Genomic DNA, 26,460 nt, shown 5'->3' with positions numbered 1-26,460 from the left:
GGCTCTGTCAGACAACTATGTGCAGTATTAAGTAAACAAAGAATAATAACACTAATAACTAGCTCTTACTTAGCAAGTTCCTGATATAGCTCTCTGATTTGTCCCGTCTGTCTTTTGTGCCTTTCTACAGCTAGGAAAATCAGGATGCAGAGTGGCGAAGTGACCCAGCAGAACAGCTAGAAGACAAACAAATCCACGCATGTCCACATATGCAGGCGGGCTTAACCAGGGTAGGTGTGATGTGCCTTGCTCCCAGCAGCTCAGGGGGCTCTTAGTGGCTTGGAAAGGAATTGAAAATTGAATGTAGAAATGTAACCAATGAAGAAGCTCAACCCATCAGTTCTGCATCTGAGGGAAGCCCATCAGGCTCCTCAGCAAGAAAATGGCTGCATGGGGCATGAAAAGGCAGAGCAGATAAAGGGGATAAAGCTTCAGAGATCAAATATTTAAGTCTTTAGCAACTCCGGCTAAGGGCTCAGGCTCAAATCAAGCCATTGCTGCAGCGTAGTAAGTTGCTGTACACCAGCAGAGCCATGGTGCATGTGGCTGTCAGTGTGCATGTTCTTGAGCCACAACAAGTGCAATAGAATAAAGCTTATTTTAGAATTACCTTAGAGTATGTTGAGTTAAGGCATCCTGTTACGTATACGCTGTGGGCTATGATCATGCTTGTGGTCGAATCAGGTAAGATTTGGTAACCTGTCAAGCTGCAGTAACCACATCGTGAGCCTGAGTCTTGAGCCTGACCATGTAGGTCACACCTCAGTTGACTTCAGTGAACTTTCATTCTCATACTACTAGTTGTTTTCCTCTTAAATATTCTTCTTTTTTTTAAAAAAAGATGGTTTGTAAGAAACAAGATGCTTACGAATAGTAAAGGGAAAAAATAGATCATGGACGCAGTTCATTTTCAGCCACATGTCACTTCTGTCACTAGCAGAAGTGAGCGCACAATCTTAGCTGGTCATTTTGATATTTGGAGTTTTTAACCAAGTAGAGACTGAAATTAAGTGTTCAAATCTTGTTGCTACTTCATGGCTGCCAAAGGTTATGTTTATCTTAAAATTGTAATTGCACAGACAAATGTAAAGTGGCTCTTGGTACACAGAGACACGTAAGGCAGCTGCAGAACATCATTACAGCCCATATGGCCGTAAAATTTGTTGCAAAATATCCTTAGGCGCACTTCAGTCATTAAACTGTCATCTTTGCATTTTGTGTATTGATCAAGTAGGGCAGCCGAACTCTCTTCTCCTTTCTCTTCTTAAAGTTATTTTTACATCAGAGCTTTTACTTATAGCAGTCTACAGTCAGAGATTAGGAGAGAGTGTTTCTGACTTCTTTCCCAAATGACTAGCTGGGTATTTTTCTTCATCATTAAGTTATGGGCTTTAGGTAAACCGTTTGATGAAAGGGTGCCTCATCTGGCATAGAGAGCATAGAAAATGCACCATTCAGGTTAAATTAAGGCATGAAACACACCTTATTATCTGGGTAACATGCAAACCCAGGAATCTGCAGTGATTAAATCTCTCTCTGGGTTTTTCCAAAAGATAAATGTTAACCCTAGTTTCCTCTCAACCCCCAGATTGTGCCTGTCTATCTAAATTAAGCTTCATGCTGTACCTGCCAGTTTCAGATCCCTGCAACATCCTGCCTCCCTTCCAGCAGTAATGTATACGCAGTTTCACTGAATGTATCTGAGTCACTGGCTGGTTGCGTTCGGCCCCGGAGGGCAGCAAGACTGGTGCGAAGCCTAGGGGAAGTGTCTGAGCAAAATGGGGACACTGGTCCCCACGGGGCTGCGCTGGGCCACCCAGCAAAGAGGTGTGCGACGCTTAACAGCAGCTGATTTCAGTGTTTGTGTGGGAGGAAGAAGGAGAAAGAAGTAATGAAACAGCTTGTACGCACAGGGAAAACATACATTGAAGTACCTGTTCTTTCAAAAGAAAGCAGTCTGAAGCCAGGGGAAAGAGCCCTTTCCCAAAGGTAGGACTGCTGCATAACACCACGTTAAGTGTCTGCAAAGGTAGATGTTGAGGGGAGAGTAAGATATTGTCTTTGCTCTATTTAATGAGCTGTGCAAGTCTGGGAAGTCTAACATTTCTGATTTGATAATGTATTATAGACCAGTTCTGCCTTAGAAAACATTGTCATATCAATTCTCATGCAATCAAGGAAGAAGCCAAGGTGAATTTTCAATTCTATTGCATAGAAAGACATTAAAATGAGGATCATGATCACCATTACACCAGGGCTTTTGGCTTTTGACAGGAGAGAGACTTCCCTTCCTCCCCATCCTGGAAACGGGGTCCACCCGCTTGAGGAGCGGTTATCCAGGCAGGAAAGGACCACAGCTCTCCTCCTTGACCAGGCTTCCCAGATTAAGGATGACCTGGTCTCCTACCTCCAAGGACCTCGAGGGGACCAGCAAGGGGAGGCAGCTGCTCAGCAGGTGCTGCAAAGCCACGTACAGGCCGTTGTGGGTGCAGTCAAGCAGCTCCGCCAGGACGTTGAGGTAGGTCGACCTTCCCAGCATCCACCCCCTGCACTGTGACTATCCTATGTTTCAGCTATCTACGGGTGTGAAGGAAGCAGCCTCTCTCTCTCATTATACAGTGATATGTGTAGTTCCATATAAAAGCAGAAGAGAGGGTACTAGGGAAAATAAAGTAAAATAAAATAAAATAAGCAGGTTAAGGAGTTTGGGTTTTTTTCCCCTCCTTTTAATTAAAAGGTTCAAATTCTATTTGCTTTTACTTTTGTTGAAGTGCAGGAGATGAAGTCTGAGGAAGATAAGAAATAAACTGTATTTTCATATAACAGCAAGCCCCAAATTTGGTTTTACTTCTTACTTTTCTAGACACTGGTGTTTTACTATTTTACAAAAATTCTGTATGCAACTTAACAAATATTGTTGAAATTCTTCACTAAGCTCAATTCAGACTGGAATGAAGGTTCTGGCCTTTCTTTTTTTATTAAAATCAATTGATGAGTCTGCCTATATTGCAAACGCATGAGATTCTTTTTCCAGGTAAAGAGAATTAATTTGCTGTTATTGTGGGGGGACATACTAAGTTTACCAACACTTCGGGGCTTTTTTTGGACAAGGGTGCAAAATATAAAGATACCATGAAACAAAATTCTCATGAGATTTGTTTTATCCTTTGAAGTGCTAAATGTTTGCCAAATGCCACGAAGTTCACAGTACATTTTGTTTTCCATGTACTTGGAAAAATATTTGAGCTTCTATGTATTTATCTTAACAGACATGAAATCATAGCTCACCTGAAATTAATCTGGATGAAAATTGGGGTGTGTGCCCATTTTACACTGATTTTATTTTCCACATTTTGATACTACTATGATGAACACTATAAAACCACCTGTTTATTTTAGATCAACTAATTCTTCTAATCCTATCTGGATCAAGTATGTGCAGGCCTGTTTTACTAGAAAAATGCCTGTGATGCTGTCAGCTCTGTGAATCTAATCTTTTTCCTTGGTTAGAATTTGCTCTTTGTTAAGTCCTAATCTCAGGTTCCTGTTTGCTTTGTACTTTCTGGTTGTGAGAATTTGATGATGATGAAGCACCAACAGCACAGCTGAGATCTGGCAAAGTCACTAAAGAATTAGAGAAGGTCTCAGAATTACTCCTGGCACAAGAGGAAAAAACAAAAACAAAACAACAACAACAACCCCCCCAAAACCCTAGAGTGGTTGAGCAACTGCCATTTCTCAAGCATTTAAGTTTTTTTAAAAAAACCCTTCCCTTTGTATTTTTCATGAGCTATATTTAAATTTCAAGTACAATACAATAGCATTTTCACACAGAGACTGAAAACTATTAAAAACCCTCCAGAAATACCTAGGATCAAGCCTGCTGTCACATTCTGTCAGCTTGCAGAGTACAGGAATTTTGAGGCAGTGGTAGTGCCTCTGATTAAAGTTGCACCAAGGTGATGAATACAAACCTCAGTTGCATGTATTAGCAGTTCAATTTGACTTCCAGCTTTTCTGCTGTCCCAGCTCCCCAGGAGACGACAACAGCAGGGCCAAGCGCTGACAGCCACCTCAGGGGTGGATGGCACTTTCTGCACCGCCATCTCTGCAGGACTACAACCTCTGCACCTCTCCCAGAGAAAGTCAATGTCTTTGCGGAAGGGCATCAGCGCCTGACAGGTCCCCTTGATGCTGCTTCATCAGCTCCCCGGGCAAGACACAACGATGTCCTTCTCCACGGAGCTGCTGCTCCTCCACAGCCCTGGTCACCTGCAGAGCTCATTTCCAGGCTGCTGTAGCTCAGTCCTGCCCAGGGGCCACACGTTCTCCCTGACCCTCACTTTCCTCTGGGGCACAAAATACCACTTCAGTTGTAAACTCTCTATGGCAAGAGCCATCTGTCTGTCCTGCATATATAGCCCACTAAGGGCAATGAGGGCCTCACCTGGCTGGAAATTAAGGATACTGCATCAAGGTGAATCAGGTGCATAGTGTAAAGAGTTAAATTATCCAAAGGGAAATGCGAGTCACTTATGGTTCAGATCTTTCCAGGAGTGGGAAGACTATTCTTTAAAAAAAGCCTACTTTGAGAAGACTCTAGCATACTGTTGCTATCAGGAGTGAAGCTGAACATGAGGAAATAGATCTATCTGCTAGAGCTGTAAAATTGTCTGGGCTGCTGCTGCTCAGAAACATCAAGACAAAGCAATTAGTGACAGGTGGAAAACAAAAAAAACCATGGAAGACATCATTTGTGATCCTTTCACAGGACTGGAAATCACAGGAGAAAAACATCCATTTTAAAAACTTGGGGGCAGACAGGAAATGGTTTAAGTGCTTAACATCCTCTCTCCAATAATAATTATAAAATTAAATCAGTTAAAGGACTGAACACAGACTGATGACCGAATATGACAGGCAAGATTTTGCGCGTGTTTATCTCCTTTGCTCAGCACTGGTGAGAGCTGGGAAGGTAACGTTGCCAGGTGCCTAGGGAATCAGCTGAAGAACTAGAATATCGATTTCTCTCGATAAACAGGAGGCTGCTGCTTTCCATCTTAATGAATGAGCGTCTCATGCTGCTTTTGCCAGCGAGAGAGCAGTTGTCGTTCATGCTGTGTTTCTATCTTTGTGAATTTATTGCATCACATTTGCATTGTCAAATACACTGCAAATGAGTCATTTGAGTTGTGCAGTACATTCAGCCCTTTGAGGATATTATTTTCCAACAAAGAACAAAAATAGGAATGCCTGGTCACAGCTCGGTATTTCAAATACCAGTACTCAGTGGGCATGCGGACCAGAATTATTCAGCAGTGACTACATAAATGGCAGCAAGTGGCCTCTGTGTTTGGGACGTTTGCTGGAGGTGAACGTATGTGGAGACTGTGCGCACTTGCACAGAGGGAAGGACTTGGGTTGTGAGGTTGGGGGAGAAGGAGGAAGATGAGTCCTTTGATGACTAGTTGGTGACTAGCTGATATAGCAAAGAGGCAGTGAGATGATTAAGCAGGCCCATAATTATATTCTAGATGCCCTTGTGCTATGAAGTGGTCACGCAAGGTAACCTGTTGTCAGACTGTGCAACAGCTTTACTGATCTGAAATTACCGTATGAAGCACAGCATGTTTGAGAGCTTCCCAACAAATCCGAAAGGAGGCAAATTCCAGGAGCTTCTAATTTCGTAATGACTGCTGCTCTACACAGCTCCAAAGAGCGGGAAGCTTGAAAAACCTGCTGCTGTGTTTATGCAGCATGGGAGTTTTCAGTATACATGCCACCGTTCCTTCTCTGACTGGAGTCGGTACCAAAATATTCACTCTAACTCTGCTTGGCAAATAAGGCAGATAGTGGGAGCAACTACATCGTCGGCTGCAACTTGCTGAAGAGTTTCTGAAGCAATGGTCAAATGTGCCGGCTCAGGGAACCAGCAAAGTCTAGGCAAGGCATAGCACGGGCTTGCTTAAAGCTAGCTTGATTATCCACATACCGTACTGCAGCCTACGCTGTAGGAACAGCCTGTATGATAGGCAGGACAAGTAGTGCAAACCTGCTGGGGATCTAGCTTCATAACATCCCATTTGCAGTGACAATTTTGCCAAACTTTAAGCATTTCAGTTGAAATTTTACCTATTATTTGCCTTTCCTTATCCTTTTTTTTTTAAAAAAAGAATCACTTAGTGTGGATCATTTCAAATAAAAAGCTAAAAAAGACTGTTTTGTGTAAATATTTGCATTAAAAAGGGTGAAAGTTGTGCTTTGGCTGGTGTGCTCTGTAGTGCTAAAGTGCACTGAAATATCCATTCCAGGCCTCTCCTCTCAACCTGAGCAGTAAAATCAGCAGATCCTAAGAGTCACTGTTCCATATCTATAAAAGGGCACAGTAACCTCGCAAGGGCTCCTTAAAATTAATGTCTGTGACACATGCAGACGCTGTCCCGATGAGCCACCCCAGGGGAGCCTGCAGGGAGGTTGCTGATTCTGTCCTCAGCTCAGATGTTTAACACTGCACCATAAATCAGGTAGCAGGTCATATACTGAACGATGAGGGTAAAACAACACATTAAGTGACTGCTTATACAGAGCCATGTCAATATTACAGACTTGATGAGTTTGCCTGCAATGCATTTGCACGGTAGGCACGTGCCGTCACTTGAGCCCAAACCTGCCCTGTGTTCAGATATCGGGACGCGTGTCGAGGGCCTTGCTTATGCATGCATAGAGCATGCTGGGGGGCCGTAGCGCGGCCCTCCGTGTCTGCACCCTTGCTGTGTGGGCAGCCCGAGCTCAGGGCAGCAGCGTCTGTGCTCAGTTCTGCTCTGCATCACCCACCCTGCAAAGCCCTGTTGCAATGCCCCGCGGCTGCTGCAGAAAGGTCGGCTTAACTATTGACTCCTTCCTGGAAACACTCCTGCAGAAAGGGAACCCTGCTGAAAAACGTACGTTATTTATTAAGGGCTGCACATACTGCAGATGTGTGAGGGGGAGAGACAAGAGGTTTGAACTTTTCCTTTTCCTAATTTTTGAGTGCTAGACTTTTCATTGTAAATCACATTTTTTTTAATGGAAAGGTAGGAGTATAATTTACATAGATATAGATTTCTAAAAGAAAAATACACCATTCACTTCCTCCTAGAAAGAAAACCAAAGTTTTAGAACTACTGCCTTACATGGTGCTTTGGACTCTATTTTGAAATGAAAGAATGAAAAAGTGTAAAAACAAAACTGGATTAATGGGCTTGAATTTACAGGTTTTGGAAATGCAAATAAGAACAAGGGATAATGCCACAATAGAAACTAACTTTGCTGTTCAAAGTCTGGACCGTAAATATATCCAGGGTTTTGGAGACCTACGTGGAAGAGTGGCAAGGTAAGGAACACATAATGGATATGAATTTCATTTCTGCTAGCCTATTTGTGTTAAGCAGCGTCAGAGTGGGCATGAATGTACTTTGCACTCATTTTATATCTCATTTTAGAGCCAAATCTGTGCTTCTCATTCTCAGAGTAAATGAGAACCAAGTTCTCCATGTTAATGAAACTATCAAACCAGTGAACCCCCCCCCCCCCCCCCATATCTTCCTATCTCATTCTTCATCACAAACTTAACATTTCAGAAAATTTCTTCTTCTACTGCCTGGCTAGATTTCAACTGAAGCAATTACTTCCTCCTACTTACACTCTCCTGTTGTTTCAGTAAAATATGCTATAGAGTTCTTTACCTCCTCTCTTGGAAAGTAGGTCTTGTCAAGCAAACTTGATTTCTTCCTTTGATGGGATTATAAATTGTCATCGGTACAAGTAATTGTATGTATGTAACATACTTGGACTTCTGTAGGGCACTTAGTAACACAAAATATTATGATTAAAACAAAGACAAAATAAAACATTGCTATGTAGTATCAAGAGAGTACATAGATTAAGAACTGTCTGAACTGATATACCAGAAAATGTAGTCATTAAGGAAGAAATCCCCCTGAACCGAAATGCTTCTAGTGGGGTTCTCCAGAGACTGGTCATATGCTTTTCACAGTTCTTGAGTAATTCAGGAACACACATAAAATCACTGCTATTGAAACGTGTGGATAAAACAAAAGTTGGTCAAATGATAGGACAGTAATAGAGGGTAACCTGGATTATTGGCTATGTGGGCTGATTGAAACCAAATGCATTTTATAGAGCCAAATGGGTGTTAGTTCCACTCCTGAATGCTCCCTGAAAAACACTGAAAGGTTTGGGGAATATGGTAGATAAATAGCTTACCCTGAGCTCTTAGAGTGATGCGGTATCGGAAGTGCCAGGAATGTGATCTTGCACAAGAGAAGCAGAGGACCAGTGAGTGGGAAGATTGTTTTAGCTCTATATACGGCGTGGATGAGATTGATACCAGGATACTGATTCCAGTCCGGAGTCCCCTTTCTGAAATGAAAAACTTGATATGGTGTAAAGAAGAGCCACAAATGTGATGGTGGGATGAGGAAAATTTCTGGCCGAGAGAAGTATAAATCTATGTATAGTTTATATATATAAAAAAGAATCCAGAGATTTCTTTATTTCCATGTATAACTAAAGAGAGAGAAAAAAATGACAGGATACCAAAGGACCCTATCTTAACTATTGAAGAAAGGCCCAAGAAGCCAAAACAAGAAGCTGAAGCCAACACATTCAAACTTGGCACAAAAAAGATATAGACATATTTTTTCAGCCTTGTGGCTGATTAGCTGTGGAACAAAGTGGGAGGTGAACCTGTAGGCTGCTCTATGTTTTCAAAGTCAGGTTGGCAGACTTCCGAGGAGATATGCTGCTAGCAAATAAAAGTCATGAGATCCAACGGGTGAAGTGTCTTGCCGCTCTTTTCCCACCATTTTTCTGGACATACCTCTTCCCTCCTTCAGCTGCACCAGGGCACACTCCCTGGCGTGTTTGCCTGTAAAAAAGGAAAACAAATGCACTTGGGAAAGCTTGAGAGTGCCAGGAGCTCACACCAGAGCTGTCCCCAAGGGGCCAGACCCCCAGCCAAGGCAAATCCAGATATTTCTGTTGCAGCCAGTGGGGTCATGCCAACGAGAACTGCTGGTGAGTCTCACCTTCTGCATCCGTCATCTGGGGAGCAAATGATGCAGCTCAGAAACACAGGAATCATTTTTCCCTTTTTTTTAGAGCTGTCCTTTCTGGAGCTGAAACATCCCATGCTTTGCTCATCCTGAAGGTAATTGCTTTGGGTTTTATAGGAAGTGTGACGATCATTCAGACATAGGACATAGACAGTTCTAGAAAACAGAGTAATTGTAAAAAAAAAAAAAAAAAAGAAAAAAAAAAAAGATGACTGGTCCACTTTTACTTGCGTAAAACAAAACCAGCCGGAAGAAAAAAGAGGTAGAGGACTCACGGACATCGAGAACAACACTTTTTATGAGCTCCTCCTTCTTCTTCCCTCCTTCTGCATTCCTCTGTGGATTGATCCCAGATGAGAAACGGCAGTAATTGCTGCCGCGGGGATCACTGCTTTCGCGAACGGTGGCTTCTCATGAACTGGTTGGCCTTTCCCACTAGGACAGAGGGCCTGGAGAAGGCAAGATCTCAAAATACACATATGAAATTGCACATATAAAATGATCGTGAAGGCACTGAAATCCTTGTCATCATATTCTAGAAACAAAGTCCTAGAGAAAAAAAAAAAAGAGAGAAAAAGAAAATGGCAGGTTTTCTAGCTTCATCAAAACATACTGATATTGCAGTGCCAGAGCTGGCCTTCTAGTTGCCTTTCAACAGTCATATTATAATAGGCGTTTTATATGAATAATTGTCATTAGGCTAAAAACCAAACAGCTTTATATGATTCATGAATTGTCAGCACTTTCTCATTTTGATTGCTACTGAAGTTTCCCTCTGGAAATACCAAGCCTCAGCTGGATACCTGCCTCCAGCGTGGTGGTTCAGAAGTGAGCCACTGAAAACTGAAGGAATGCCGTTATAGTGATGAATAATATTTTGATTTTCCACGTTTCTTTGATCTTTATTTTTAGGATAAAACATTTCTGTGTATATTAAAGCCTGGAGTGGTTGGAGACAAATATACATGCTCATATAATTTACTTTTTTTTAATTAATAGAAATCTTCCAAATGCAGACTGGCAATGACAGATATCCTCTCAATTTGTAACCTTGCCTTAATCCAAGGCTATCTGGGATGGGATGAACCTTAATGGATCCACTGCTCTTTCTTACAGCAGATGTTTCACCCTCCTCTACTCTGACACATGTAAAGGATTAATGTGGGTTAACTCTTCTAATTCAAATCATGTTTGTCTTTTCCTTCATTCTATATTACAATTACAAAAAGAAGTTAATCAACAGTAACAAAAGGCAATACCTCTCATAAAGATTATTTTGTTCGCTTCACTCTCACCAACAAAGAGGGAAGAAACAAAAAGACACTGCACGTCACACTGAAGGTCACAACGTATGAGTTAATTTTTCTCATGAAATTCGTTGCTTCTCAAGGCAAAAGGAAGGTGCAACATAGCATCACACTCTCAAAAGCTCTGATGTGTACCCATGAAGTCACTTGACTCTTCAGAAATGCAATACTTCATTCAATACAATAATCTAATATATACTATTCCTTCCATGAGTTTGAAGGGTAAAGCTCTTTGAATATACAGAAGGAGGTTGTATTCCTGTCTTTAAAGAAATACTCTGATATATTATTAGAGGCTTTTATTTCTTTATACTTTCTTATTTTGTATGCAAATCTCATAAGAGTATGCTTTCTATACCTTTCCTAATTCCTGTTCACTGTCATTTCCACACTGTCCAGCTTCTCCCTTATGTGATGACTGGAAAACAAAGATTTTGCCCTAAGCTGTTGTTTGTGTCCTATTTGAAATATCGAATTAGATCAAGATTTAAGCAAGTCTCAAGTACTCCTGTTCTCTTCTGGACAAAATCTATCAAACTGTGTATGCAATAAGCATGGGGCTACTTTGCATAAATAATAATAATGCTATTAGGCATAGGAAAAGTGAGATATGAAGAGGCCTGGGGACTTAACAGACATCAGCCAGTGAGTAAGGGCCTGGTATGCAAAGTATACCAGGTCTCCAGAGGCCCCAGGCCACTGCTTTAGCCACTTAGGCTACCCAATAATATAGAAATAGTTGAATTAATCCAATGATGCAAGGCTAATTCTCAGTTTCTTTGGAAGATGCTTTTAAATCCTCCATTTTTAAGAATGCTCCATACCCAATATTTAAGTTCCTTTTTTACTCTAGTAGTTGAAATTATGTCTTCTTACTGATATAGATCCATTAATCCTCTCCCTTCTCACACCATTTGCTTATTGCGAAGCTTTCTAATTGCTGCCTTGAGGGGGGGATTTTCTTCAGCCGAGTGAGAGGCCCGGGTTCCCTCCTCTCCTTTGAAAAGGCTGACCCATGTCTCCCGTTAGCAATGGACCGTGTATCTTAACCAGACCTCCTTTCAGCTATACATATATGCATTCTCTTCAGTACGCTTCAGCTATGCATAGATAAAGTGCTTTCCCCTGCACTGCTGTGCCACACGCTACGAAGCTGAGTTAGATGGGAGCTGGTTTTCCGTATTCCTGTGAAACCAGTGCTTTTAGAAAGCCGCAGCGTCAGGTTCAGTGGGATGGGTCCAAGGAGGCTTCGGCTTACCTGTGCCAAGCTGCAGCAGTCCAGCTGGAGCCCTGCCAGTCCGTGGAGCTGCTCGCTGCCCCATTTCCCGGTCTGCCCCCACACAAGTTCTGGCCTTAGTGCAAAGTCTTTATTGTTTGCCGCAACATTTTTTGATTTTCTTGATCTAAATGCTCTGTAGGGGTATCACGATACCTAAGACTCATCAGAAGATGGCAAAAAGCAGGTCTATCTAAACTGTCAAAATTTCTCTTTAGATCCTTTATCTGTCGACAGGGCTGGCTTTATTCTGAGCAGTCTGGTGCTTTGCAGTATAATTTCTATGGCATTTTATAACTTAGCTGTTTGTTCAACTCCTGTTCCATTATTTATATTAAGTTGTCTCTTATGTCACTATACTAAATGTCACTACTTTGTGGCCTTAGGATATTTGATTCAACAATCTTCTTATAAAAACTCCTAGCAGTGGAGCAGGTGGTTACTCTTGTGGAGGGAATGCTGTAACTTGCGGAGAGTGCAGGACTCTTACAGTGATGAAGCGACTTTTTCCAGGCGGAGAGCGGCTGCGCAAGGCTGCCTGCAGCCCTGAATGCAGGAGGGCAGAGCCCGTCGTGGCCTTCTCAGCATCGCAGTGGTTCCTCCTAGTGAAGGAGGAGCACAGAAGCGGGAAGGCTATGTCTTCTTGCTCATGTTAAAAAAAGACTTTAAACGCAAGCAACTGAAACAGTCACTTATGCTACCCAAAAAGGATAGCTGGTTTAATGTTATTTAGTCACTTCACTATTGGATTAATGCTGTCACTCTCAAATGATTTATTCGTCCATTTTAAATGTGAAGAGAGATTTTGGTGAATGCAACCAAAAGAGTTTAAAGAGAAAATGACAAACGCTGCTTATAAAACAGCAAGGCTTCTTGCCTGTAACTGCCCTAAAACTGATCTTCCTGAACATCTGCTTCCAACTGGAGGATGTTACAAGCTAGGACGCTTGCTGCAGCAACGCACCACCTGAGCGTTCCCACACTTCCGGTAGCGATCCAAAAATTACAAGTGGTAGGAATTCAGATTAGCCTCTCAGTTTACATTTTCGATTTAATTTAACCCTCTAACCGTTAGATTTGACAACAGGAAATGAGGGAGGAACCAGCCTGATGCAGCAAACAGCTACCTTAGGTCTCATGGAGTCAGCGGGAGCTGAAAGACCAGGCTGACATTGCAGAGAGCAAATATCCACTGCGGCAGGTTAGGGGCCTGCCTGCTGCCTGCCTCCCGCTCCCTTTGCCCTCGGCTCTGGCGGAGGCGAGCAAGTGTCTCAACAGGAATCGCCGCTGGGAGCAGGGCTGGGATCAGCATGTTGTCGTAACGGGGGGTCTCCATCTATATCGCCATTAGTCAAGGCGGTTCCTGGAGGTGGGATTGGGTCAAACAGCAGCACATGGAGACTCACAGTTGCTTTCGGTTATAAAGCCTCTGTAAGTGTTATAACGCAGACTTTTTTGCCTTTGAGTAAATCTCTGTTTCAATTCTAGATGTGAAGCAAGCATTGCGAAATTAGCAGGAGACATCAATATTATCAAGCACGAGGCCCACAAGACTGATAAAGAGATTTATGGCGTTCGCTCTGCCCTTGAAAAGTCTGTTAGTGATTTTGAGAAAAAGGTAAGTTCAGAAGCCTATAGTGAAATACCTGTTGAGCGGACGCTATGCTTATATGTCGTTTCCTCTCCAAATTTGCTGACCAGTATTACTGATGGATACAGTATTTAGAAAATTTTTCAGAATTTTATTAAGTAAAACAAGTTTTCCATGATACTGTAGAATGGTAGTGATGTTTATAATAAATAAATAAATACAGGTGTAAGGTAATAAAAATATTCCAGGATCTGGGGATCCTCAAATCATAAATGATCCATTACAGTTTCTCAGTATGACTTATAGGACCCTTGAATCAAAGCATTACTCTGCATTTTAACTGCATTTGGAAATTTCAGCTGCCAGCATTTTGGAATTAGAAAATGCCACATAAATCCACTGTTTTTACTTTAGTTTTAAGGTGGTGGCAGGGAGACACCCAACAGTATACCTAATTCCATATGAATTTTGGCAGTATTTCAAATGCTTTTGAGACTGTAATGCTTAAACAGTTTTAAAAATTGGTATTTTCCCTGAAAGTATTTTTTTCTGCATAGAGTGGATAGGCCACCAGGAAATAAAAACTGCTGCTGCATACGATTCCTCATAACTGGCCTTTCCTTGTGAGAGGTTTACTGTGTTCAACACCAGCTTTGGAGCACTCGGCCTCTAACAGCATCAGGAATGTTAACAGAAATATTTCACAAGAATTCAGCTGTCCTGGAAAGTTCGGCTTTCTAACCCTGCAGAAAGATAGCTCTCTGCTCCTGCTCCAGACTAAACACCACCGATGTCTGTCAGGATTGAGCTCGATAGTAGATACAGGAGATAAAATTTCCTATGCCTTAATATTACATTCTGGTATCAAATGCACTCTCATTACTGTAATTTAACTGCATCTTCTGCTATGCAAGACACAGCTCCAGTCTTTTTTTTTTTTTTTTTTTTTTTTTTTTTTTTTTTTTTAAAAAACCCTTGCCTGTATAAGCTTCCTCTTTTCCAAAGTAGAATTACTCATGACAGACCTTAATTGAACGTATTTTACCTGGAATTCTATTATAAGAAACTGTTTGGACATCTGTCTCCTTGAACACACAAAAACCCACGTTTTGTTCGTTTGGAAGTGGAGAACAGAGCAGGCGTGTGTCAGAATCGCATCAAGCAGTATACAAAAGCGTGTAAAAACAAGTCAGGGTAGACATTAAGCAGGACGCAGAACAAACTTTCTCAGCTGTAGAGCGGAAAATTACTTGATTGTAATTTTAAGAAAGGAGCAAAGGAACAGGTTCCTGAAAAGGAATCATCTCTCATTGTAATGGAGTAAAGCAGCAAGTCAGGAAAAGGCCCTCCGTGGCTTGGGTCTAATACTATTTTCTGATTGCCAAGAGGATTACAGTTTTCCTTGCAGAACGTAATTAAGGTCTGCTGTGGAGTCAGTTCTCAGTAGCTCCTTTTTGACATTCACAAGCCAAGGCCTGCGAACAGATAATGGCATCTCTTCCCCATGTTATTTTCCATTCTTGTATGGTATAAAATCTCTGAAGAAAAGTGCTGGGATTTCACATCCTTTCTAATTTATCCTTCTGGGGTAGGCAGGCCAAATCCTGACTTCAGACTGTCCTTTAAGATCACTTTTCTATGAAGAATGCTACCAAGTGACTTAGCCCAGGCTGCACAGCTTAAAATCAGCAAGGGTGAGGTTACGCAAAAAATGTTTTTTTTTAATGATTTTAAATCTCCTGTTTCTCTCAGGGCTCAGTCTTCCAAAGGTACTTGGACATCTATACTCTCTTTAAATAGTGGATGCAGTCGTTGTCACATCTACAGGGTTCTCAGACCACTCCACCGCTGCTGAGCCCCGTTGCACCAGCAGCCCCAGCGTCTCCCTTTCTCCTGAGTTACTGTGCGCAAAGCCAGACGTGCGCTGGCAACGCACCAGCAGCCCAGGGCCCCGGCTCGTGCCGAACCCTCTGAATATTGAAAACACAGCTTTCAGCCTGGCCATTTCCGGTCTTTCTTGGCAGGAGGGCCGGCCGCTGCCAGGTCACAACTGCCGAGGGAGGGCAGCTGACAGGGCCTTCTGGGTGGATGGGGGCTCCAGGAGGACAGGAGGTGCTTAGCTTCAGAGCTCCAGTCTGCCAGGCTTTCTGCATCCTTAGTGAGGACACCCTAAACCACTCGGTTAGGTGGCTGAATCGGCATCGCTTCCTCTCATCCACAAAGTAATGACCGTACGAAAGGGAGCAGCTCCAATAGACAAATTGTGAGAGCAGCAGGTATGTGGGATATCCTGCTGTCTGGGCAGAGCAACACCCTATGGTGTTGGGGGATGCACATCCAAGCCTGAACTCCCGAACAGGTGTCTGAACTCCCATAAACCGTCTTAGTGCTCTGAGCACAGAAATGTTTGATATTCTGGCTGCATCCCTTTCCTTTCTCTGCTGTTTGGATCCCATGAGGTGGCAGGCAGCCGAAGGGTTGCAACACACGCAGGCTCTCAAAGATTTACACCTTGGTTCCTACCACCTTTGAGGAGATTTGCATGGTGCTCAGTGCTTTGGAGATGTAGAAAGAGTACTGTCCATCCATGAATGTAATTGCAAAGCCCATATCCACAAGGACTCTGACTTCAGTAAGTCTCACAGTCCTAAAAGCCTTAGTGACTCTGAGCGTAAGTCTCTAACGTTCACTGAATGAAATTATTTGTGAGATGGTAGCTGTACCTTGATGTCAGCTGTTTTTCCCACTCTCGCAATCATAATGCATACTCAAATATAAGTGCTGATTGTCTGGCTCATAAAAGTGTTCTCTGTTGAATTCTCATTAGGTAATGCAGCTATTAGGGAAGATAGAGACTTCCAACTCTGATCAAAGCTCAAATTTAAAGACAGTCCAGGGAGATCAACATCACGAATTGCAACTTCTGGATTTCAAGTAGGTGATGGAAGGCTTTTCATTATGATAGTTCACCCTGAATGCTTTTCTGTGATGAAGGGGTTGCCATGAAACAGCAAAACAAACCTGTTAATTAACATTCATTCAAAACACTAAGAGAAGGTTAATGAAGATCTGTGCTATAAAATAATGAAAATACATAATGAAAGTATATTGCCTTGAAAACTAATTGTTAAAATGAAGAGGCGCTAAATGCCACTCGGTAAGAAGAAAGGTAGGAAGCCAATTAACTTTCCACACTTAAAAGAAAGGCACCAAATACAAAGATGCTATTTACCATTATAATTGGGGCTAATTTGCAACTTGCCTAATGTGCAGAACAAGGCATTTTCTTTACACACTCACGCTGTCTTCCTGCATTTTCTTTATGCACTCGTGCGGTCTTCCCATACGGGGGACAGCAGCGCCGGGGGACGAAGAGCGGCCTGGTGCTGCTTACGAAGGGAGGTGGCAGGGACAAGCCATGGATGGAGCCGTGGGCTGAAGTAGCAGTGCAGCTTCCCACTCCCTCGGCTTACAATTTATTTGTTTCTTATTTTATGGAGCACATTTTTGTGGTTCTAGCTGCAGAAGCACTTTCAGGGGGCCATTTTAATCCTGGTGAGTTTTAGAGAGGAGAGCGCTCCAGGGAAGGATGGAGTGAACGAAATCATCTGGCACACATTTAAATGGGGCAAACCATCCCAGCGCTGAAGAGCAGAGTCAGCACAATTAATTTGAAACTGAAGTACAATAATCCTGCAATAACAATATTCCAGAGGCAATAGCGCCATTCCTTAAAATATTGGTTGAACTATTTGAATTAAGATTTATGTTAATTAAGATTTTCTCTCAGTTGTATTAAGAGTTAAAAATATACATGAATATTAAGCAGAAAAAAGTTCTTATCAAGAGAACAGGAAAAGGAATAGGGATGAATGGGGAAAACCAGCTAAAATGGGGAAGGAACTGAGGAACTGAAATGGGAAAAAATGGAAGGAAGGAAGGAAGAAAAGGGAGACAGAGAGAAGTGAGTGATGGAGATAGAGACAACATGAAAGGACCAAGAAATAAAACCAAAATAAGAGGAAAAAGAGAAATGCAATAAGGCTAGAAAATAAGGAAACTGGAGAACTGAATTGAAGCAACAGCTGAGTTTCTCAAAAATTGATTAGACGTTATTGAAAATATCACCAAAATTTGGAGGCTTGAAAAGAGGTGGAGTTCAAGACCTTGAGATATACTCACACTGTGCCTTTTAACATAAAATCCAAAAGGTTCACTTGCTAAAAGTCAAGCTTTTATTCCATTTAATATCATATTTAATTAAAATAACATACCCTTTGGGGAATGTATCTTTCTGTCTCTTTTGGTATTGCTCCTTTAAAAGCATACCAGATTGATGTATTCTTTTCAAAGAGATGAAATAAAATTTCAGCTTGTTTTGCTGGAACAGGCTGGTGCTTCCCCTTGGAAAAAGTGGGCACGCGTAAGTCACCTTTGAAGCCCAGCCTTACCTTTGAAGCCCAGCTTTACCTCTCCATTTGACAAGCGGCTGCCTGGGACACGGCAGTTTCTGATTGCAGTCTGGCAGCTGTGTTGCAGTCCAAATTGATATTGTTACTGAAAACCTGATGAATTAAACATGTAACAAAACTGCTATCCAAATTTCAAGGGGAGCCATGCCTCGTTAGGAAATTTGGCCCATCACAGTGAGGGGAGGGAGTGCTTATCTCTCGGATCAGCTGGGTTAGGAGTATCCACATTCAGCAGTACCGAGTTCATTCAGCTGTCAATAGCTCGGTTTACACATGTGACAGGGTATCGTTGCAATCCTGGAGGACATTCTTATTAAATATCCACAACCATCCCCTTATTAATACTTCAGAAGTTTGGTGCATCAAGGACTGAGGCAAATCCTCTGCCCTTGGAGCCTGGCTCTGCCTCGACACGTTTGCGTAAGCTCCACGCAACAGGCATTGGAGCAGAAGAAAGTTTCAAATAGAGTAAAACACGGTACTGCCTAACCATCTCTGATGCTCACGAGGCCCTGCCACGTACATCCCTCCGGAGACGGGCCCAAGCTGCCCTCATCCTCCCCGGGCAGGACCGCAGGTCCCGTTCGCATGCCGCCACGGGCACCGAGCCTGAGCTGCGTCACACGGGCCGTACCACTGCCTCCGTTAAATCCGTAGTTGCTAGCACGAGGCTCTGCAATCCCTTTCAACATTTGTTAAATGATTTTATAAAACGTTAATTTTTTCTTTAGTTTCTCCGCTAGCCAGGGTGGGCTTTTAACTAAGGCAGACTTTGTTTATGATCGCTGAATGTTTTCCAACTCGCCTAAAACCAATTCTCAAATAATTCATTTTTTGCTTTAGATATTTCCTTCTTTCCTTTTTAAAAAAAAAAAAAACTTTGAAGAAATTGGGCCCAAGTCAAACACCAAGTGCATTTTTTTTTTTAACCAACCACACAAAACTTGATTTTAAACCTTTGAACGGAGGTGCCGATCAGTCCTTTGCTGCTTGATTAATTTATCTTTATCCATTAAAATGAGATTCCTCAAATTCGTTCAATGACAATTGTAACACGAACAGCAGCGGGAGACCTGGGTCCCAGGCCTCGCGGATGAGTGTCCTGCGACTGACCCTGTGAACGATGTGTCTGCAGAGGCACCGGTCCGCTTGCTGGATCTGGCAGTCGAGCAGGACCGCAACGCTCGCAGTCGCCAACTCATTTGCTGAGCCGTCAGCACTAACATCCTGCTCTCCTGAGCAGTCAACCACCTTAAAGCAAGTAGTGACAGTTTTGATGGAGTGGCACCTCCGTCGCCTACCTGCCTTTGCCAAACAGGGCACGTGTCTGTGTTATTCCAGCCAGGCTTGCTCAGTCACCTTTGGGAAAGCTCATTATACCTCCTTCCCACTCAAAATTACTCAGGTTGAGTGTTGCTCTGTATCATCAACATAATATCAAAACACACCACTTTCTTTCCCTCAGGAAGGGAGGGAGAGAGAGCTCTGCTCCCTGCCAACCCATTTGGTCGTGGTGCAGCAGCAGGGATGCAGGAAAACGCCGGGTAACTCACAGCTGTTGAACAGAGCATACATCGCCCTGTGGAGAGCGAGGCGTGTGCCACGAGGTTGGGAGGATTCATGCCCACTACAAAAGACAAACCCAATACTTCCCAAGCTTTCCTTCCTGGAAAAAAAATAAAAAAAAATTAAAAAAAAATCACATTTTAGAACTACTTCTAAAATGAGTAATAAACTGACCTAAGAGACTGCTTTTATGTAAGAGCTTTTTGATAAGACACTGGGTATAGCAAACAAAGCACAATAACATTTAACATAGAGAAATTATGTTATCATTAATTTTGTGTTTCCAACACTTACAGTTACAGCTGATAACTGTCATTGTCATCAGACTGATACAAAGCTCTACCAGTCACGCTGAATAAAAAATACTTTCACTAAACACCCTTTGGAAAAGTGATATTAAATATTAGAAGTAATTTAAGCATAAAGTCTCGTTAAAAAATCCTGGTCTTTACCTGGTGGTTTGTAGCCTGACTGAGGCCCAAGCAGTTAAACCTGTAAATCAGCCCAAATAAAAATCAACTGCTTGTTGTTGGTATGTAAGTATGTGTTAGAAATTAGTACAATTACATTAAAATATACCCTGAAATGCCTACAGTCAGGTCACATGCATAAGCGTGAGCGTTTAAATCTGTGACTAAGACTTGGACCTAAATTCACATCTTGTCATGGCTCACGTTGTAAATCATATGTTGCAGCAGAAGAAAAACAAAACCTAAAACATACGCCACTCCGCGGCGTGACAATCTGCAGACCTGATGTGCGCAGCACTTGCTGGCCTCTCTCCCGCCGGGGGCTCCCTGCCCGGGCACCTGCCCCTGTGCACTGCCCCTGGTTTGAAGATTCCCCCTCAACCACTGCCCCAAAGGTGGCTGTCCACTCTTTTTACTTACGGACTTGTACTTACAAACTTCTATCCTTCTGAACTTCATTTTCAGACCAAAAGTGATTTTGCTGCTCTTCTGGATGTCCTGCAACAGAGTTAATGTTCAATGGCATACTGTACAGTTTCTTCATCCATTTTGGATAAAGTTAATTCAAATGGGAAAGTTAACATTTTTTTCAGCCCTAAGACATTTTCCTAAAGTAGACCATGCTACAGAAGACTCATCTTGGCATGTAGGTACAGCTTCTAAAGGATCAGTAAAAGAACTGAGCGTAGGGCTTGTTAGATTGTTTAAATTACTTCAAATCACTTCAACAAGCTACTCCAGTGACTCAAACTCCCCCCTAGTACTGACTAAACCTCAGTCCTGTTACTAAAAAAAATAATAATAATTTTAGGTTGACAAGTATTCTGAATGACTTCAAAGATCAAATACAGAACCAGCGGAAGTGGACGGAGGTGCAGCTGACAAGGTCCGAGCAAGATCAAGCCTACCACAGGAATCAGCTGCTTCATTCGATGAAGGAGAGACTGGTAAGACTTCTTTTTAGAGCTGACCACAAACGCTGGCGGACTTCTAGCCCTGCCAGGACCGGTGACAGCAAGCAGCTCCACCATAATGCTGATCTGGCAAGAGATCTTGTGCTAAATCACACACACAGAAACCAGATCTACGACAGTAACACAGTCACCCCAGAGTCTCAGGACATGGCCAGCAAAATGATGAAGTGTGGAAATCACGTAGTCACGGACTGATTTATTTTGGAAGGGACCTCTGGCAGCGGCGGTTCACTTCCAGGGCCAGCAGCAAAGGTGAAGCCCAGGGCCGCGTCCAGTTGATTTTTAGATATCTCCAAGGATGGAGATTGCACAGCTCTCTGGACAACCTGGGAAACAAAATCTTATTGTGTCACCATTTCACATCGCGGGAGGTGCATACCCCTGACTTAGCTGATACTGGCTCTTTCCTGTCCCAGAAAGTCAGCGTCACCAGCCAACACCACTAAAATTTCAGCCATTGACAAGCTTAGGAGAGAAAGGGATCTTCTATGTAAACTCTGCCTATGTTTAAATATAGGAATTTCATTATTATACTGCAGTTCATATTTTGAAATTCAGCAGAGTTTAGATTCCATAGCAGAAGCTAGCATTTGGCACAGGACGAATATGTTTTAATTAATTCCTTCACAGTGTTAAAAGCTTTTTCTCATTTGCTGCATGTAGCTTACTCAGCTTCAGAGTTCAAAACCTATGAAAATACTATCACCACATCTTACCACAAGGCTGAAGACTGCTGGTCAAAGATCAAATTCAAAAGCAATTAAAAAACAAAATTATTACAAAATGCCTTTGAATTTTTATCTTAAAGATTAAAGATGTCTAAAGATCTCCAGTAGTCAATACAACCAGTGCTAATGCACAGCAGGGAAGACATTGAAAACATTTCTGACCTGACAGCCAATATCTCAAAGCTTCCTCTGCTAATATACTTTTTGTGCTGATTTGCAGAAAACACACCAATGTACCTGGTTATTCTCTCCTAAGGGACACTGCTGTGCCAAGCAATACAGAGTGCCTAGGAGTTAAATAGATTCAATAATAAAGAGCATATTTATGCTTCTGTGTGCGTGTACACGTACCCACACGGTCATGCACAGCGTCATTTCATGAAGACACAGCTCAGGGCCTGGGAGTTAAAGGACGTGAATGCCGGAGATGGACGTAGCTGGAGAGGAGCTCCTACAGCCACCAGGAGGGCATCTGGCCCTGCTCGGAGCAGGGCCCTGTTGGTGTAGCCTGCTGTTACGTTTTTGGAAACGGTCCTGATGTATTAGCTTCTCACTGCACCGAGATGACAGTAACTCAGCGTATCACGGGAGGTGCAGGAACAGGGACGCTGGTTGACCTGGACGTGCAGGTGGTGGAGCTGGAGGTTATTCTGGGCACTGCCTCGCGCTCAGCCACCCATACTGCCTTTTGGTATTTGTAAACCCAGAGCGCGTTTTCACCTCCATCCTAAACCCTATTTCGGTTCAAACAACTCTGCCCATTTGTACACGCGTTCCTTCAGCAGTGGAGCCTGCTGCTGCCCTGGACTTGCCAGGAGGGGGGACCGACTGCCTCCAGCAGCTACGTGGATCTGGAAAGAGGGAGGGGACTGCTGGCCACCGGTTTAGTTACGCAGCTGTTATAAGGCTCAGTCTCCCTATTCACACTGGTGACAAATTGGGATTTGCTCCTTAATGTTTCTCCCCTTAGGTGGCTTAGGAGCTTGTGTTTGAGACGAGCACATGGCAGCAACCTGAAATGGGTCCTCTGAATTCACAGTATTTTGTTGCAAAGTGAAATAGAGAATCACTGAATTCAAAAAAAGACAGAAAAAAGAAAAACAAGAAACATGCCTTGTGCTAGCCCATCTCTTTTGCAGGGTATCTGGTCATTTGAGAAAGGGAGGACAGACTATCCTCTGGGGGTACCAGACCTCACTTGCGTTTATTCAGTGCTGTTACTTATGGGAATTAGGAAGCAAGACTAATTGAATTCATGGTTGCCAGAAGGCAGTTTAATGGTGGCTGTATAAAATGCTTTACTATACATGTGCTGATATGTTATCTATTTAAAGGAAACAGCAGAAAAAAGACTAGAAGACAAGCTTCTACTTCTGTCACTGAAGCTAGAAAGAACAGATAAACCACACAAGTATGAAAAGCAGTTGAATCAGATGAAGAATGATGAAAAAACCCTGCATGCAAGAATCACTACATTTGAAAGACAGATCTGGAATGAGTTGGAGGAAATCCAAAATGAATATAGAGCAGGTGAGGATGGTCTTTCATTTGACTTCTTAAATAAATTTGTACAGGACTAACTTACTGCTGCAGAAAATACTTTCCAGAAAAGTAATAAAAATAGTAAGATGACTATTTCTCACTCCTAAACCCCACTTACATGGGTGTTAATTTTAAATGGCTTGGTTAGCCTGCCGGTCAGTGCAAAAAGCCATCATGATTTTCCCACACAGGTTGCTTTCCCTTTCTAAATGTCTCAAGGTAAGATCATTTAAAAGGCAATATCAGAACCTGCTTTCCAAGTTTTTGAGAGCAGCTATTTCTTTTACCAACAAGGTCACTCACCTTCATCGGGAGGGGAAGGCTTTGCCTTGCCACAGGTACTGCTGCTGAGATCCCGTCTGATTGGTTTTATATCATTTTCGTTTTCTCCCCACTCTCAACCAACAGTATCTGAAGACAGAGGCATCTGGATAAGTAATGGCTACCCTACATAGTGCAGAGATAATGCAAGTGAAAAAGGGAAACATTTAGATAATGCTGCTGAATACCCAGCAGCTGCTTCTTATGGGAACAGGCGTCTTGAATGCAATGCACACAGCACAAACTGCTTTACCAGCTCCGAGCTCATTCTGGCTCCTCAACTTTCAGCAACAATTAGAGAGGCTTTCACCTGGCACAAAGCACATTGCTTTCACAAGGAAGATTTGCCCTCTCTAATCTGTCCTGTGTCACTCAAACTTAATCTATTGTAGTACCTTCTACTTGCATCTGATATTGCAAACAAAATGGACACGTCAGCTCATCCAAGAATCACAGTCAGCCATCTCTCAAAGGGAATAGATGGCTAAAAATCATTGAACGAGTGCTTCGCATTTTACTTATTCTCACTTGAAATGCAAGAGTCTGATTCCCATCTCCAAGGCTGTCTGTGATCTAGGACCCCAGCTCTTCATCTCAGTTCCAGCTCCATCACTATCTGCAACCCCCCAGCCAGCCCTCTTCCAGGGCTGTAACAAACCACACTCTACATCAGCTAGGGTCTCTGCAGAACACGACAAGGGAAGACCTGGCTATCTCAGAGATCATCTGAGTAAATACGAGACAGCATCTCAAAGAATGATTTCGCTTAAAAAAAAAAAAAAAAAATCAGAAGAAAAGATTCTGGTGCTGAAAGGAGAGAGTTCTTAACTTCAAATTCCTGCCCACAGAAATTAATGACCGAAGAGATCTGTTCACACCAAACTTTGGTCATGCTTGCCTTCAAACTCACATGCACTGACTGCTCTCTCCCATGGCAATCCTCTAGTATGGGCTGACCCAAAAAGGGGGGACACAAGGCAGCTGAAAAGGTGCAGAACAGCAGGAAGGCCAAAGAGGCAGGCTATAGCCCATCGGAGCAGCTGTTTGCGTTAGCAGACTGGCACCTGGGAAATCGGAGACCTGCCTGGAATTTATAAAATTCTGAACACTACACAGCAATTTGGTTGAGCGCTACCTAGACCATAGCAGCAACAAAGTTAATCCATACTAAACAGCCGTTCCAAAAGGAAAAAACATGTCATCAGCTGTCATGTTACCACGTAAGCACTCCCCCCCCTTCCCCCCTCAAAAGGAGAACTAGTTGTAATCTGCTAGTAGCCTGTTTGCTTGCTAATAAGTTAACATCTATGTGACAAACTGGACAAATGCCAAGTGATTACTTTGTAATTTGAAAGTTGTTGCAGTCTCCAAACAGTTAGTTAACAGCTGCTTGCAATTCAACTTTTCCTAGTTATCATCAACAGTATTTGATTTTACCGCAGTTCAACAAAGGGATGTCTGATGGCCTGTAGCTCTATTTTAGCAAAAAGTGTGCCTGTCAGCTCCCGTCTCTTTCTTGTTATATTCCTGCAAACATACACAGGTGCACACTGAGCAGGGACAGCTGAGCTCCCGTTCTCCCAGCAGCATACAAAATCAGTTCTCCCAGTAGCGTAAAAAAAAATACTAAAAAACAGCGTCTACCTCGGATGAAATGTAATACTTATTTACACTTGCTAGCACTCTTGGAGATCCTTGGACAAACCTTGCTACCTGGTAGGCAGACTGCATATCAACTGCGCTAATATCCGACTTCCTTAAACTGGCCATTCTCGTGGTTTTATCACCGCTATTCAGTCCCCGGTATATCTGATTGCAGATGCTGAGTCTCTCTCAGCAAGCCACCAGTAAGCGCGTGGTTGGCACCCCAGGGCTGCAAGAGGAGCGCGGGGTAACACTCCCCCCTTCCACTGTCCCCGGGGCCCTGCAGACACATCACCCACAGCACAGACCTGTAGCTACAAGGGTAGCACTACCAAGCGCATCGATGGGAACAGAGCATGGCTTTGATTCCAAATAAGGACTGTGGACTTATAAATAAATAAATAAAATAATAATTAAAAAAACCAATGCTTACTAGAAAAAAAGAAACACCTTAAAAGCCATCACTACCCTTGGCACTAAGCAAGACATGGTACATTCTTTACTCGACACAACAAATCTCATATCAACTGCAGTTTGCGGCTATGTGTAATCATGCTTGCTATTGTCCAGTACACTGAAAGATAAGTTTCCTATAGCATGTAGCTTACAATATAAGCTGCTATTGCATATCCATGGCATTCAATAAGGTAATGAAATAACTGGATGGGATTTAATGTGCTCGGAATTAAATGGTGGTCAGAAACCTTCACAAGGAAAAAGTAGAATCTCTTAATGTACTGCAAGCAACCACTATTTAATTAACTCTTCCTATTCTTATACCAGGATTTCAATCCATTCGTGAGTCTCTGGAGTTGCTCAAACAAATACAGAACACAAAGCTGAAACTTGAAAAAAAGAAAATTCAGAAAGACATGACAAAGATATGACGCAACTGAACTCCCAGAAGTCCGAACTGCAAGAGCAAGACTTCCAGCATTTGCAGGTGCCCTATCCACTGAGAAGCGACAATGGTTTAAAGATTGAAAGAAAGAAAAAGGTTTTAGAAACACTTGCTCGTTTTTCCCATCCCCGTAGGATGTTATTGCTATGTATCATGTTGTGCAGCCACAAGTGCAATGGTTCTGCAACACCAAAGATCTTTTTCATGCTGATTTTACAACAAAAAAGTATTCCAGTGTAGGAAAAAAAAAAAAGCTTAAGGATTGACTTAAAATTTGACAAGCAAATTTCATACGAAGTTATTCATGTTATTTTAAGGATGTTTAGAAATCAATCATTGAGTTCTAAAGCACTGTTAGCCCACTCTTACCCTAAACTGCACTGGTTTTAGGTTGGTACCAAGATTGAAATCAGGCCTAGTAAACTCCTACAGCTCCACACAGTAGGTACGTAGTAACAGCATTATGAAAACTGATAACAGAATATGTACTGATGCATGATTTTGATTGATTATAAAAAAAAGTTACTGGATCATCAAAAGTAGCTAATAAAA

The 26,460-nt window shown here is 42.5% G+C and overlaps 1 protein-coding gene across 1 annotated transcript; it reads left to right on the top strand.

Moving 5' to 3' along the window:
* Positions 1-2,236: 2,236 nt before the first annotated feature.
* LOC112980279 (protein FAM81B) lies at positions 2,237-26,460 on the top strand. Its single transcript, XM_026095009.2, has 7 exons — positions 2,237-2,518; positions 7,254-7,372; positions 13,188-13,317; positions 16,118-16,224; positions 20,610-20,745; positions 22,835-23,030; positions 25,791-26,460. The coding sequence occupies exons 1-7, from the start codon at positions 2,237-2,239 to the stop codon at positions 25,892-25,894; spliced, it is 1,074 nt and encodes a 357-aa protein (XP_025950794.2). The 3' UTR covers positions 25,895-26,460.

Source organism: Dromaius novaehollandiae, chromosome Z (genome assembly GCF_036370855.1).
Source record: "Dromaius novaehollandiae isolate bDroNov1 chromosome Z, bDroNov1.hap1, whole genome shotgun sequence".
NCBI lineage: Eukaryota > Metazoa > Chordata > Aves > Casuariiformes > Dromaiidae > Dromaius > Dromaius novaehollandiae.
Note: the sequence above shows the minus strand (reverse complement) of the source record. Positions and strands in the feature narration are given on the sequence as shown.